At 37.7% G+C, this 16,249-nt stretch overlaps 1 protein-coding gene across 1 annotated transcript in view; it reads right to left on the reverse strand.

Annotated features, from left to right (window-relative positions):
* Nucleotides 1–16,249, reverse strand: part of LOC134489977 (voltage-dependent L-type calcium channel subunit alpha-1D) — a 160,956-nt gene that overhangs the window by 19,735 nt on the left and 124,972 nt on the right. The window contains exon 34 of the mRNA XM_063292853.1: nt 11,424–11,554. Coding sequence (XP_063148923.1) covers nt 11,424–11,554 — 131 coding nt within the window. The remainder of the gene's footprint in view (nt 1–11,423; nt 11,555–16,249) is intronic.

Below are 16,249 nucleotides of genomic sequence, written 5' to 3' on the forward strand. Positions count from 1 at the left end.
ATTGACTGTTTTAAAAAAATACTATTCTTTGTAAATCTTCTGAAAACAAAGTAGAAACCAATAAAGCAGCTGCTGATACAAGAACTTTTAACAAATACAAATATCTTAAATAAGAGAAAGCTATTCTAATACTTTTAGTTTCATTTACCTGAGTTGGTTTACACCATAGGAAAGTTTCTTTACAAAGAATCACTACCTAATAAAATACTATAACATGATGTATTAAATCAGTTAAGACACCCAAAATTCTGGATCCCACACAATCAAAACATTAAATCACAGGGCACCTACACTGTAGCAGTGACTGTAAGAAACATAGTAGTCAAGTCGAGAATCCACCCTGCCATTAGCCTTCACAGAGCCCATCCTATCTCAGTGCCTAGAAACTGTGTTCCCTTCACACTCCTTACACAAAGGGATCTGTTCTATTATTAAACCCTGTTCAGCTGAGCCTCGGTGTGAGCCCAATATGAACACTACAGGCCAATGAAGTAAAAGCACAATGACGTACAACCGCATTTGCATTTTATAACCATTAAAAACCTCTTTTGAATGTCATCGTTATATGTTATTACTGTTATGGTTGCTAATTGAGGGTTATAGATACTTCACAAAAATAGCAAAGCTTTGTTAACTAGAGCTGCGCTTTTGATAATTTACAAACTGCAATGCCTCTTTCCTTTATTTTACTCTGCTATCAACCAGGTCTTGATAATCTGTATATACTTTCTTCGGAGAAGTCTAATTAATGGACAACTGTCAGAAGCACTGGCCATTCATTTATGCTCTGCTAAATGCTAATTTTGTAAATGCTGCTATGAGTGTTGAACATTAATTTAACTTCCTTTTATTACACTGGCTTGCTTTTTAAATAAGATAAGGAACAGAAACACATTGAGTCAAAATTAATGAGAGTAGATAATACTGCAAGCCTAATTTACACATCATCAAAAATATCCTTCCCAACTCATATTGGACCACAATTTCCTTTAGCGCAGAAAATGGTCTAATTGGTTGGACTGACTGTCCAACACGCTTGGAGGGCACCAGGTTAGGAAAACAAACAAATCATTCAAATTAAAGCAAAATATTGCCAAACTTCTAGCCACTGGAAAATTAATTTTGAGGCCAAGTCATGGGCATTCTCACAAAATGGCTTCTTGGCAGATATGGCCAGTCTCCAAATTCCCAGTTAGAAAAACATGCTGGTGAAGAGCCCTTTTGTCCCTGTCGTCCTGCCCCCCACAAAAATGATGTATCCTATCTCCCAATTTATCATTGCCATTTCTGAAAAAACAATACTCCCCAGCAAAGTACTGGGTTAGGAGAAATCAAGTGGGGTTAATTAGTAAGGCTTGAGATGTTGCTTGCAATTTTCATTTGGAAATAGATTAATAACTTTTGATTTAATGCATTTCCTATGTGTTCCTTAGATTAGAGGTTTTTGTAAATCAGTGGTTTGGAGGGAATCTCAAATAACGTATCAGAGGAGGTTCTTCCTACCAATGCTATTCTTACACTAATTTCTTCTACATTTTTTCTTGACTTCAGTTGAATTGCAGTTATTTTAAGATGATTTTCTTCAGAAATACCTTTATTCATTCAAACTTCATACTCTGAGGCATTACTACTACATTGAAGGAAATGTATTATATACATCAAACTTCAAGAACTCCCATTCTGTACCTCTGGGAATTTCCCCAATCTCTCATACTACTTCATTGAGAAAATCTACCTCCTACTAGTCTAGATCTCTGTCTGTAGATTTCCCATGAGTGTCAGAGCCAGCATTTTTCAAAAGGCTTTTGAGATGTTTTCCATTTCATGGTGGCTGTGCCCTTTGATGGCTCTGGGGGATTTCTGCTGAACTGAACCTACTCATGAGTCTCTAATCTTGATCAGTCTGGCGTTACAGCTGATCTACATTCTCCTTCCACCTCAGAAATGGAAGTTAGCTGGAAGTTAGTTGGTTTTCTACATGCAAAGCAGTAGAATTATAAGATCCATATGTAAGCCATTCCAGCAGAAAATCGCATTCAACCCTGAAACGTATAAAGAGGAGGGTCTTTCAAAATGATGCTTCACAATGTGCAGGAATGTTTATAAAGCACATCTTTTTGGATCAAGAAGTATCTGCATCTTTTTTCCAGGCTTTCCCAACTACCTCTGCATACATTTAGAGCCACAAGACTGGAAAAAGATGTGGCTGCTTTGAGGAGCAGGTCTTTGAAGACATTGCCACACATCATGAAATACATTTTTGAAGGACATGCCCAGCCCTAACCAAGAATGTAGGTTTGACCATATAAATATACCAAGATAGGCTAGTCCTTATTGAGAGGCAAGTAAAGTCCTCTTCTTCTGAAGGTCCTTCTGAGGTTCTGCCTCTTTTTTTGTATATTGGATTTTTATATTTGTAATTATGCATATAAAGAATAGTGTGTGTGTGTGTAGGGTGTACCCAGTCCTCATAGGCCAATAACAGTATGTTTTTATTCTTTTTCAGAGAAAATGTTACTGTACTTAGGAGTGTTCAACAGTCATGCATCGAACAAGTAAGGAAGTATACTGGTATAGGCTTTCATAGCCAGTATCTGTTGGGCAGCGTCAGGCTTCAGGGTTTAGTGATGGTGGCCTAGATACCAGATTTCCTGACATTTCACTGGCAACAGTGACTGGCATCTTCAGAGGCAAGATGGTCTGCTTTGCAGACCACAAGAAATTGAGCAGGTAGTGACTAGGCTCCTGTCTTTATAGCCAGGTATCCTGACTTCTGATTGGCCTTTAGCTGAGCTGGTTTCTGATTGGTGCAGGTTGCTGGTCTCTGATTGGTTGTTTGTGCCTGATCCTGATAGGTTGTTTTGGTGATGTTGGTTCCTAATTGGTCTGGCATGAACAAAGTATTTCTATGAAGGTGCTATAAGAGGTTGGATTGGGAGGTTCAAGCCTGCAAGCCTGAGTAGCTGTGGGTTTGGGGACCTCCCAGAGTCAGGGACTTACAATCTGTGGCTCTAAAAGAGGTAGTACTCCTCCAGGCAGAGCTAGTATGCAATTTCACATTCCTCCTAATTTCCTGCTCAAGGAGCAGGTGACAGCCATGGCTGGAAGGGCCTTTGCACAACTCCATCTTGTACACAGTTGTGCCCATTTCTAGACTGGGAGGCACACTATCACACATGCTTTGGTCACCTCTCATTTGGACTACTGCAATACGCTCTACATGGGCTGCTCTTGAAGACCACTCAGCAGCTGCAGCTGGTCCAGAATGCAGTGGTGTGGGTAGTTATAGGGGTGCCTCAGTTCACCCATGTAACACCTCTACTCCATGAGCTGCACTGGATATAAGGGTTGGAAGGGACCTTAGAGATTACCTAATCTGATCCCCTACCCAATGCAAGAATCCACTACATCAGCACCTTGAAAGATGACCATCCAGCCTGTAAACACCACAAAGGAGAATTCACCACCTATTGAAGCAGTCTGTTCCACTGTTTCACCCCTTTTATCATTAGGACATTTTCCCCAATGTCTACTGAAAATCTAATTCCTTGGAATTTAAACCCATTTATTTTCCTGTCTTCTGGAAAACTCTGAACAATTCTGCTACCACTTCTACATGACAGTCCTTCAGATACCTGAATACAAGTATCATGTCTTTCCGCATTCTTCTCTTCTCCAGGCTAAACATAGCCAATGCCTCCAACTATTCCTTGTACAATTTTCTTTCCAGGCCCCTTATCATCTTGGTTGCTCTCCTCTGCTCCAATTTGGCAATGTACTACCAAAAATGAGATATCCAGAACTGGACACATATTCTAGATATGGGCTGATCAACAGAGAATACAGTGAAAGAATGACTTCTCTTGATCTTGACACCATACTTCTGTTGATGCAATTTAGGACTCCATTTCTTTTTGCAGCTCATGTTCAGCTTGTGATCCACCAAGACACTTAGATCCTTTCTGCATGCATTGCTGCCCAGTATGGTTCCCCAACCCTCCACATCCTATATACATGCCTTTGATTCTCCCTACTTTTTGAGTTGCTGTTGAAATTAATCTTGTGGTTTCTGCCCATTGTTTCAGCTTGTCAAGGTCATCCAGAATCTCAACATTGCCTATAAGGTGTTTGCTATATTCTCAACCTGCAAATTTTATAATTATATTTTCTAAACATTCACCTAGTCATTTATACATACTACGAGCAGCACAGTCTTGGTTAGAGCCCTGCAGTAAACCACTTGATATTTTCCTCCAGTTTGATGTGGAGCCACTGATATCCATTCAGTGGATATAATTATTCAATCAACTTCTATCCATCAAATGGCAGCATAGTTCAGCTCGCTTTTTGTCATCATAAGAGACTTTGTCTCAAATTCCCATACCTTCTGCATATGTACTTCTTTTACATATCATGCCACTTCTCTCATTTTGTCTGGACTATTCCTTTTGATTAAGTTATCCTAGGTGACAACCAGGTTTCAGCAATGGCTACTAAACCATATTTTCCTTCCTGCATTAGATTTATCACTCTTCCTGTTTGTTCTCCATACTCTGTGCTTTTATACAAAGACACTGGAATTTTTAGGTTGTAGATCTTGACCTATTCCTTTCTATGTTTGCCTTCACATTCTACAGCAACCCCCTGAAGCTTGTTCCATTCCGAGTACTTGGCATCATGCTATTTTCTGAGCTTTCTTCTTTCTCCTCCACAAAATTCAGTTTAAAACCCTCTGGATCAGTTTTGCAAGTTGATTCCAGACACATTTTTCCCAGTTTTCTTGAGGTGCCTCCCATCGCTTACCAGAATTCTTTTGTCTTGAGAACAATTCCCTTTATCAAAGATTCTATGTTCTGAGAGGTTTCTTGCCGATATTATCTCTTGGTGAGTTTTCCCTGTGCATTTGTAGCATATAAAGATTTTGTTGTCTTCAGGGAGAAAACTAAACATGGCACAATTCCCTTCATCTCCATATTCCATCCCTGCATCAAGTCATAAAGCACCTTCTTAACAGCTTGAGTCTTTTTCATTAAACTGCTTAGCAATTCTTCATGATAATCCATTATTTTTTTATACAGTGTTGTAACTTTACTGAATTGGACCAAAGCTGTCCATCACTTTCTTTTAATGATTTCTCTAAAGATATTCAGTTAATCCAACTGATTAGGAGGATTTAGAAATCAGACAAGATACTGACCCTTCCCTCTTATAACCAAATTCAGTTTGGAAAAGGAATCTGTGATTCAAATCATAATTACCCTTCTGGATTGACCAACTGACTTCTATTCACATAAAGTAGTTAATCTTCAAAAATTCTCTGAGCTATCTGTTAAAAATTATTGCACAAAGATGAAAGCTAATTTGCAGCCTGATGACATTACAATAGTTAAAGATAAAACAAAATTTGATACAGGCATAGGAACAGGGGAAAAAAATATATGACAGAAATAGTGAAAGCAGAAACAAAAAAGAAAGAAAAAGAAGGAAGCCATGTCAATTCAAATGTACCTCATACTACCTGAACCAACCACACAGATAAATCAACTGGTCCTAGAGATCATATTCAATGAAATCAATAAAGGAAAATTGGATTCTTGCTAGACTTCTTTGTTTTCACTGAGCCATCTGCACTGTTTCATATATGACAGTGATCTGGAAGATGTTATTGGTGCCCCCTGCCCCCATGGGAGAATGTAAAAATTTGCTGATTTTTAAAAAATCAACCTTTTCTCTTGTATTAATTTGGATTAGAACCTTTTTTTTTAAATAATCCCAGTTTGGCATTTTTAAAGGTGATGCTTGATGCTTACAAAAAGGTATTTTGACAATGTTTCAGACAGGATGCTGTGGTCAAGGATGTATTCCAGAAGCTACTGAGCATAATACACACATTGCTGCGAATCACACGGAAAACTCAGACAGATTGGGCAGCCTTACTTCTTTCTTCCCACAAGGTTATTCTTAAATATTTGATTAGCAGCAAAGGGAATGAACAACAGAGAACTGGAGAAAGTATCATTAACTCATTTATGTTTCACCTTCAGAAAGAACAAGTAGAAATTATACATAAATTAGAGAAATTAGAACATTTGTTCATTGCATGTCTTGCAACACTGATTTTGTAAATCACAACTGGTGTCAACTTCTAGTACAGATCAACAAATACATGTTTCAGAAACATAAAAAATCTCCATACCATAACCAAAAAATCTGAATGCTGACGTTCTTCTAAACGTCGAAGCAGATATTTAATCCAGCTTAAGTATTATACTGTCATAAAAGCAGCCTTTGTTTTAAATGAAGAAAAATCTGAAATAAAGGGACTACTAGGAAAAATAGCTATTTGTTTTTAGCTAGAAAAGAAAAAAATAGCTAGCTAGAAAAGATAGCTACTAAAAAAAAATAATCACTGTCCATCTTCTACATCCCCACTAGAGATAATATTATGGATTAATCATTTGCAACACTGTCCAAGACTTAACTATCTATTTTTCAATAATCTGGTGGGGGAAGCTATTGTTCACTAATATGCCCTGTGTGTGATTCAATCAATATCCATAGAGGCTCCATTGTAGCCATTTCTGTCTTACTTGGACTCAGCTGATGCACATTCAGTATCCTTTCACCTCATGGGGATATTTCCCTTGTTAATTCAACTGCACTGAGAGCTTTGATTTTTAAACTGCCATCATTAGAACATCTTGCAATGGTTCTGGTTATAAAATGTAGAAACTTCAATATGTATCAAGAACTATTCATTTTGAGACACAGTGTTCTATCTGGATTACGGATGCCATTTACAAATATTCATTGTAGGGAAATGACAGCAGAAGAAAGGTATGTCTCCTTTTTCTGTTTTTGAGCACTGAGAAGTATTTGGTTGGCTGCTGGGCCTTGGCTTGATCTAGCAGGGCAGCTATTCTTAGGCTCTAACTCCTGTCACCTGTTACAATAGCCAATAAGATTTAAAACTGGAAATGTCCAATATTAACTTTCACAGTTTGACAATCAGCCCTAGAGCCAGCAGGGGGAAAGGAAAGTTAATTACCATATCACCCATCCACATGGTCTGCAACTCAAGAGCAACTACGAAGTAAGAAATTCAGGCCATATTCACATGAGCATCCATTTCTAGAGCATTCATGTAAAAGTAATTATATAATAAGCTCATGATCCTATAAGTCCAATAAAATGTTTTCACATCCTAGCAATACCTGATTCAGAAAAGAAAATAGTCTTTATCATATTGAAGTTCCTTAAATAGCTTTCATCCTAGTTCAGATAATATATTTTTTAAAAGCATGGTGTGGAAATCATTGAATATCCTTTAGAAAAGTATTTGTCAAAGAAGGGGCAAGAGATAGCTGAATCATCAGGTTTCCAGTTCTGAAGCATACACCCTGATTGTGCTCTTTGTATTACACCAATTGGATGGTATCATTTAGGCACATCCCCAGAATTACATATTTAATAAAAGGAATAGATCAAAGCAACAAAAATATCCCTGAGCAAAAATTGCATCTGAACAGGAAATATCAGTGAGAAAGGAAATGTGTGTGCAAGCCTGTCCCTAACGTTCCCTTTCACTGCCCTCATATTCCCAACCTTTCTGCAATATGCAAGAATATCAGAAAGGGGCTTATCCTTGTGAATGAGTATTTGTTATGGCCAGTATAACAAATGTCATAGTGGAGGGGGATAGTGAGGCTGCACTGAACAGTGCAAATAATCAAACTTGGTGGCATTATGTCATACATGTGGGCAGGGCCAAGGTTTTCAGGTTTTTAGATTTTTGGTTAAGAGTTTTATTTTTTTAAACATAGCTATAACTATTTAGTGCTTCTACAATTCACAAGCGTTTCTTGCTTCAAAATGGAGGGAAAATACCATTAATATTCATCAAGAATAACCAGAATGAGATACAGGGGCCACAAAAAGAGAACCCAGGGGCCACATTTAGCCTGGAATTGTAGACTGTTTTTCCTTGCCACAGAAAATGTGATCTTGAACATCCATCTTTAAACCTGTATTACTTCCAACACAATATTCTCTAGTAAGTTACTAGACACTGTTTGGTCACTACAAGCCTAGTTCACATTACCAACATCTGGTTTGCCCCATGCACCTTATGGATCCAATTGGTTTCCAGCATGCATTGGGGAGTTACCCATAAATTTGGTGGGCAATTTTGCTGGGCATCTAGTCAAACTCTGGAATCTGTAAACAACAAAAGTGTTTGACAGGATCACCCCTGAATGCCCCATCCCTGTATAATGAGCCTGGGGAGTTCCTTGGTTTACTGCAGAGCTCCAGGAGATGAAATATCAGAAGAGGCACCTGGAGCAATGCTGTCAAAAGACAAAGAACGAATATGATTAAATACAGACGCAAGCCCAGTTTTTGGTCTACCCAGTGGTGGTAATATGTTAGTGTCAATACTTCTCCACCCTTATTGTACTCACAGATTGCCATTCGGTAGCCTTGTTTCACATTCACAACTCCCTTTTGGGGAATAGTGAGCAAGAAGAACTTCCCCTGCAACCTTTTTTTTGTGGTGAACTATGTGAAAAAAATTTATCTATACTTGTTCAGAGTTAGGTGCCAGCTGGGCAGAACTATTGCGATGACAGAAGTGAGATCTTCCAAAATCATGGGATTTATTGTGAAATTAGTTCAACAGCCACCTACTTGCTGACCAATGGAACCTGGTACATCAGGATCACCTATGTTGTATGAGGTGCACTAGCATTTGGTAGGGTTCCAGTTCAAATTCAAGGAGATAACTATCACCTATAAAGTCTTTTATGATTTGGACCTCCTGCTTCACATAGAATCTGCCCTACCAATACATGCAAGCTGAGAAAGGATATTTTGGATTTTGCCATTGTGGGATCTTAAAGGAGCAGGAGCCCAGAAACAGGTATTCTTGGTTATAGCTCTGAGGTGAGAATGGCACCATCTTCATTATCTTTTTGAAAAGCATTTAAAACAGAGCTTTTCAAGAGACCCCTCAGAGAAGACAGTGAAAAGACTGGTAATAACTAGGAGATCTGTGGGTTGAATGACCAGTTATTTTATTTATTTGTATTCACAGAGTTATATTTTTATGTTTTATATATATTCTGTTATAAACTGCCCAGAGTTGTTTGATGGCGTGGCATAAAATATGTTTAAATTACTTACTTACTGGCTCTTATTTTAGAGTAATTCTCTCAAATATCTTGTTAATTTTTGCAGTAACATAGGATAGCTATGTGTACATTGCTTATATAGTGAAGCTAAGCCCAGAACATATATCACATCTAGATATGTTTAAGGCTACAATCCAGTTCACATTTACATGAATTTGACAGGGTTAACCTCTGAACAGACATTAATAGTCTTGCACAATTGTTTCTAAAAATAAGACTTGATCTTGAGATTGTGCAATTTGAAGAAGCAGGGAGTTGAGGTTTTTTGCTTGCCTGATTCTCTTAAAAAAACTCAAACATAAAAAGTTGCCCCCTCCCCATTCTAGATTTGCTTTTGAGACCACAAAACTGAAGAGTTGCATGTGGCTGAAGCTTACATACCTATCCCACTCATAGACGGTCTCTGTGTTCCTATAAACAGGTTTTGCCTATAATATTTTGCCTAAACAAAAGTACTTCCCTACCTTCATCCTTCCATTTATGGCTGCTGGCTGGATTGGTAGTTAATATCATGCTTCATCCCTGACAGCGAAGTAGAATTTGTCATCTCCTTTAAGGATAGCAGGCTATCTTATGAACTGCAGAGCAAGCTTCCTAACACAATCTCACATCTGCCTCCCAGGATTGATTGATTGATTGATTTAATATCCCACCTTTATTATTTCTATAAATAACTCAAGGCAGAGAACATACCTAATATTCCTTCCTCCTCCTATTTTCCCCACAACAACAACCCTGTGAGGTGGGTTGGGCTGAGAGAGAGTGACTGGCCCAAGGTCACCCAGCCGGCTTTCATGCCCATGGCAGGACTAGAACTCTCCGTCTCCTGGTTTCTAGCCCATTGCCTTAACCACTAGACCACACTGGCTCTTTGCTGCCTGAGGGGGCTTCCTCACTCTGCTCAAGGGTAGAGCCAGTTCTGCATCTAGCAGACCTTTGATCCAAAGCTTTGCCTTCTGTGCCAAACAACGCTTCATAAGAAGCTGTCTTTGTGTCTTTATCTTTCAGCAAATGGGAATGGGACAAATGCAGACCAGCTACTTCTTCCTGATGTTCATGCACATAAACTTCACACATTGGGGTAGGGGTGGGGTATGGACAGAACCCCTCCCCTGCTCAGATTTAATAATGCTTCTATGCAACCATACTCATCTGTTCTTAGAACATACTGCATTATGTTCATATGGATTTAATGAATGGGATGCTTTCCTCCAATCTCTTATAGTATACCTGTCATATTGCTGTTTAGGTAAGATTGCAGATGAAAATAGAGCGTGATAATTGCATGCACATTCACAATATTTGGAGGTGTTTGTTTTCCCCCAAGGAACATGTTCAAGCTTCTTTATTCCTGTTTTCAATGTATATTTCTGGATCTTCTCAGATCTTCAGGTATTCAGAAGAAGACAGAGTTCATATAACACAGCCGCGTTCATAGACCCATCCCACCCGGTCATGCAGAGAGGGCATGTTACGGAGCCCGTCTGTAAAAGAATTTCATCTAGTGCGGTCCAGAAAATGAACCTTCTCTGCAATAGCTCCCGCCATCTGGAACACTCTTCCCCCAGAGGTGAGACAGGCCCCCTTGTTCCTGGACTTCCGCAAAAAACTAAAAAAACTGGTTGTGTCAACATGCCTGGGGCAGGAGGGGGAATAGTCTTCCTTGGAGATGGCTAGCATCCTAGAAGGGCCCTTTGTACTCATGGGTTGAGATGCAATTTTAGCCATCTGGATTTTATTACACTTTATATTTTTACTGTTTATTATACTTATACTTATTGTATTTAACGGCACTGAATTTTAAACTTTGTTTGTTGTAAACCGCCCAGAGTCCCCCTTTTGGTGGGAGATGGGCGGTGATAAAATTTGAGAGAGAGAGAGAGGGAGGGAGGGAGGGAGGGAGGGAAAGAAAGAAAGAGTCACATACCATTTAAACTCATGTGGAGCCTGACTCTCAGACACAGTATTGTGGAGATTGGTATCTTAGTATCTGCATCTTAAAAACATAAAACCTACCTTTGTCCCACCTGCAGCTGCTGCTTTTACAAGGTATTCTTCACTTACCTTTCAACATACAGAAAAATAAGATTACTTCTCTTAATGTTGAAGAGCCCCAGGCATCTCCACAAAGAACAGCCCTTGTGGCATTGCTGACTGCATCGACAGCCATTTACCTGTGGTTATTAATAAACTTGCAAGATGGTTAGTTAAAGTGTAGGAAAACAAAGTCACCTGTAATGCAACCGTGGTGTTCTTTGCAGGGTATTTTCCCACCAGTCCTTGTTCTTTCCGTTTCTTGAATTTCCTGAAGTAGTCCTGTATCAGAAAGGTGGCATAGAACTTCCCCACGGTTACCTCATCATCTAAATGAACAGACCAGAGAGATGTCTCCCAACTCAGCGCATTTCATTAAAAGCCAATATATACTCTTTATCCAAGTGAGAAAAAAATGCGATCAGTGCTTTGTGCTTTAGGGTTCTGGCTTATAACAAGGCAGCCTAAATCTAGCATAAAGCGATGTTTAACAGGCAAACTAGGCTAAGCAGTAGAAGCAGATAGGTGAACTATGTCTTATGAAAGGAAAATAGATTATTTTATTAAAATTCAAAGAGGAAGCAGTTCTTTTAAGAGGCTGATATTTACACGGACCTGAAAAACTTTCATCAGTTTGAACCAAATTATTAAAGTAAGAGCAGCCTGGGAAAGTCTGAGGTTTATTTGGATTTGGTGCTTTTAAAGGAGGGGTGTGCAACTTTTTAGGGCAAGAGCTGCATGTTGGAGACTATAGAAATCTAAATTAAATTAACTGAAACAGAATTAATTAATTGAAAATAATTTCCCTTCCATGTCAAAAAAATCAAATTTCACTGTCAAAAATGTATGGGGTCTGCATGTGGCTTTGATATTATTGATTAAAGGAAATAATCTCTGTAACAGATTCAAATATATCCAGTTACTATTATTCATATAACTTTCTAAACTATTAAGGTGCTATGTAGTTTTTCTCAGTGAGTACCCAGCAAGTTATTCTCATATAAAATAATGTGTCATCAGAAATCAGGCTTTGGGGCAAATGCTATTATCTTAAATTGATCTCCTTATACTGGAAGACTTGCTTTATGGGGTCTTTAGGAAGATGTTACAATGGAATAGGAAAGAATTTACTCCTCTTGCCAGATGTTGGTTCCCAGTAATAGGATACATTGAACAGCATTCTGGCTTTGACCATTAAATGCACAGGTATAACTCAGGAGTGATCATTTCAGGAGAAAGAGCTGCACTTGACTCACAGGGAGAGATTCCCATCGCTCTACTCTTACTCCTCACTCAGATCTCCTCTGGATAGCCTTCCACACTTTGGTGATGATTTTAAGGCACACGGGGGCATTTTTTCTGAAAACTGTTAGGAGTTCCTTTTGATTATTAGTGTTATATAATCAAATACTGTTTCTCTACCATATCTGGTTCTGATTTCAGAAAGGAGGAAAAAATAGTATCTTTTAAAAATTTCATCCGTATTACTTTTTACATTATGGGCAATTACAAAGAATTTCATTTTAAGCTTGCATTAAATGTCTTCCTGAAATAACTTTATTTATTTATTTATCAGATTTCTCTGCCGCCCATCTCGTACCCAACAACTCTAGGGGGCTTATTATTCTAATTAGATTAATAATACTATAGATGGAGCAAGATCATATATGATAAATATTTTATATTGCATTCCATTAGAAGAGTTTTTAAACAAACTTTAAGATTTAAAGTAGCTTGGTTGGGAGTACAGTCTGTTCCACACTCTCTCTTAAATAGCACTGTTGAGCCTGATCTTATCATGTGACATTTAAAAGGTCCTCAGCTTCATCAATCTCCATTTGTAACAATGCAAGGCCCTAGCATTTCACAGTCAAGTTCAGAAAGCAAAATTAAACTTTTTCTTTAAATCTTCATGATTATTTAACTATACTTGAGGATGAGAGCACTTAATGTGTAATCCGTCTTGGAAATCATTTTCTTGAAGTGATTCTCATTGAGAATATAGCTGAATTAACTTGTCTTTTTTACCACTAAATGCTCATAGAATAGTTGCACTGAATGTTCCCCTGTGCATATAAACAGAATCCTTCAGAATTCAGTGTCTGTGGAAAACCATGCAATCAACAGAGATGCATTTTGAGTCTACTGAGAAAGGAATTCATGAAATGGTAAGAATTTGATTCTTTGATTGGGTCGACTGCCTGTATATTCTATCCTGATCAGTGATGACTGTATTCACCTACTATGTCAAAGGAGACCCCCAACTGACAGAGTCCACACATTAAGGACTACCTTTGACAAAAGATGGTGCTAAAGCTTTGCTATCATAAAAGTAATAAAAGAAAAAAATACCTACACACAGATCTTGGTGAACCAGGAGGACCGGAAGGAAACAGAATAGGCGCCAAGATTTATTAAGATAGTTGTGGCAATAAGCTTATGACAAAGCTCCTTCTCAAAAGATTCTCAAAAAGATATGAACTTTAATAAGGGAATGCTATTTATAATGGATTTTAGAGGACAAAGAAATAAGAAAACAAAATGGGACAAAATACTTTGTACACTATAATAGACAAACTGACAGCATGCCTTGAGCTGGCCTATCATAATATACAAATATTTTCTTTCTGCTGTATAAGCATGTTTTAAAGTGGGCATTCACAAATTCACATTTGCAAACCGCCTGCCTTTGCTTGCAATTTCTTGCTTGCAATAGAACATCAGAATATGCAAAAGAGGACAGACTTAGAGCATATTTCACAGACCAAACATGGACCATTTCTTAGCTTCTTAATTTGGGCACAGTACACATTGCTAGGTACGTGAAGGGGAGCAGCTAAGCAGAAGTGGTCACAGAAGAAACAGAGCTGAGATCAACATGAAAAAAGATTAGAGGGGATGAATTTCAACAAAATGAAGTCTGGAAGAAGACAGAGAGTACCATATAGGTTTCAGTGTGCTCATAAGAGTTAAGAATAGGGGCTATAAAGGAAACCTTGGAGCAAAACAGGCAAATGGATTTTAGTGCTTATTTTTTTCCCATCATCATTCATTCTGAACCACATTTTTTGCAATGTAATTTGACATTTGACATTCAAATCACTTTTAGTCTCTTTCCAGGTATTAGCAAATTAGGAAAATTATTGGATTTAAAACCCTAATATTTTCTTGTGTTAGTATTTATTATTCCATAACTCTGTTTATTATTTGAGTATGGTGAGATGACCATACATTTAGTTTGTTTAGGTCTTGTCTGAGAGAGGTAATTGAAATTAATAAAATAATATAACCTAACTTAAGGTAGATAGAAACTTTGCTCTGCCTAATACATGGCCTACATCCATGCATTTTCATTCTAAGCCATTGATCTGATCTGAAATATAAACCAGCCTACTTTATATTGCTTAAACTGAAGCTATATCATCTTGAATTTGTAACAGAATATTTCAGGCTCATAAGAATCTGCAGGCATGCTTTTCTATAGGTCATTTCTTTCATATTCCCAAATTATAATAATATCCTTTCCTTCTTCAAGGTAACCTATGCTTTGTAAAGTTTTCCCTGTGCTTGCACTAAAATTTGGCAGTCTTCTGTTTCCTGCATTTTAATGGCAACTTCTTTGCTTTTGCTTTAGGCAGGTTCAGTCACTTATCTTGTCACAATACACTGATATTATTTTATACACAGTGATGCTATTGTGCTGAACTCTCAAATTCCACTTTAAAGAAGGTTGCACTATGTGTTAGGTCTAAATCATATACTCAGTAAAAGGCTCTTCATGCTCAGTTTAGACAGGCATGGCTCGCTATTCTGAAGCATGTCTCTGTATTTCAATAAAAAGAGGGGAATGAAGCTGGCCAGAGGCAACACTGATTCCATGCCACCACCCTAAAACAGAATTGCTTCAGAATATTCTGAAAAGACTGATAGTTGAAAGGCATAGAGGCTGCAGAAAAAGCTGAAGCACATAGTTACAACAGTAACAAAAGCGATTCATCTAGGCCATGCAAGAATTCAGCTGTGAGGCTGGAAAAAAGCAGAAGGGGACACAGAAATGTCATTTTAAATGTGCAGTATCTGTTCTCTGGATAGTTGGCATTGCTTGGCATTGCCCCATCCCACCCTGAATCTGAGTTGTCAGTTGCCAGTGGCTTCTTCTGGGCTGAAAAGAAGGGCAGCTAAACACGTTCTCTCTTTCCTGAAATGCTAATAGCTCATCCTTGGAGAGAAAACAGAATTCAGTACCTTCAGGAATAAGTCATTTTTCCAAACCTAAACCAGAGTGATCTTGAAGGCTGCAATAATGCTAAAGAAGTACAGTAAAGTATAAACATTCCAGAAAATGAACTCTAATAGTTGGTATCTCCTGGATGTCTGAGAGCAGCCTGAGATGTTTTATAACTATGCAACAGATCCTGCACTTTTAAAATGAAAAAAGCAAGTCAGAACATCACCTACAATCAACACTATCACTGGGTTTATCAACAAACAATATAAATATCCATATATGATTAATGTGTACATTTGCATTTAACTTAGATACATAATTGTATATAAATCAACAGTAACTTTCCTAGTTACATAGTTCTAGCTAATATACTAAAATTAGTGGAGTCTTTAGTCTGTGTTTCTTAATAAAATTACTTACTCTTGATTAACTATTTTCTTAGATTTTGAAGAAAATTTAGCTTTTGTTATTGTTTCGTGCTAAAAATTCTGAAGAAAAACAAGTGATAAAGAATGGCTCACAAATTTCAGATTAAATTCCAAGTTCAAATGCATTAGTGGAGATAATAAGGGCTTCTTATTTGCAAATCATTATTCTGAAGCCTATAAATTGAAAGGTTTATCTATAAATGAGTAATTCACAACAGCAATGTTTAAATTTGTTATTTCAGAATGCTATGTTATGTTTAACATAAATGTGTTTTTCTTAACATATTTAACATAAATGTGTTTTCAGAACGTTATGTGTTTTTGTTTAACATAAATGGGTAAATTAATATCTAAAACTTTACTATTTT

Source organism: Candoia aspera, chromosome 2 (genome assembly GCF_035149785.1).
Source record: "Candoia aspera isolate rCanAsp1 chromosome 2, rCanAsp1.hap2, whole genome shotgun sequence".
In the NCBI taxonomy this organism is placed as follows: Eukaryota; Metazoa; Chordata; class Lepidosauria; order Squamata; family Boidae; genus Candoia; species Candoia aspera.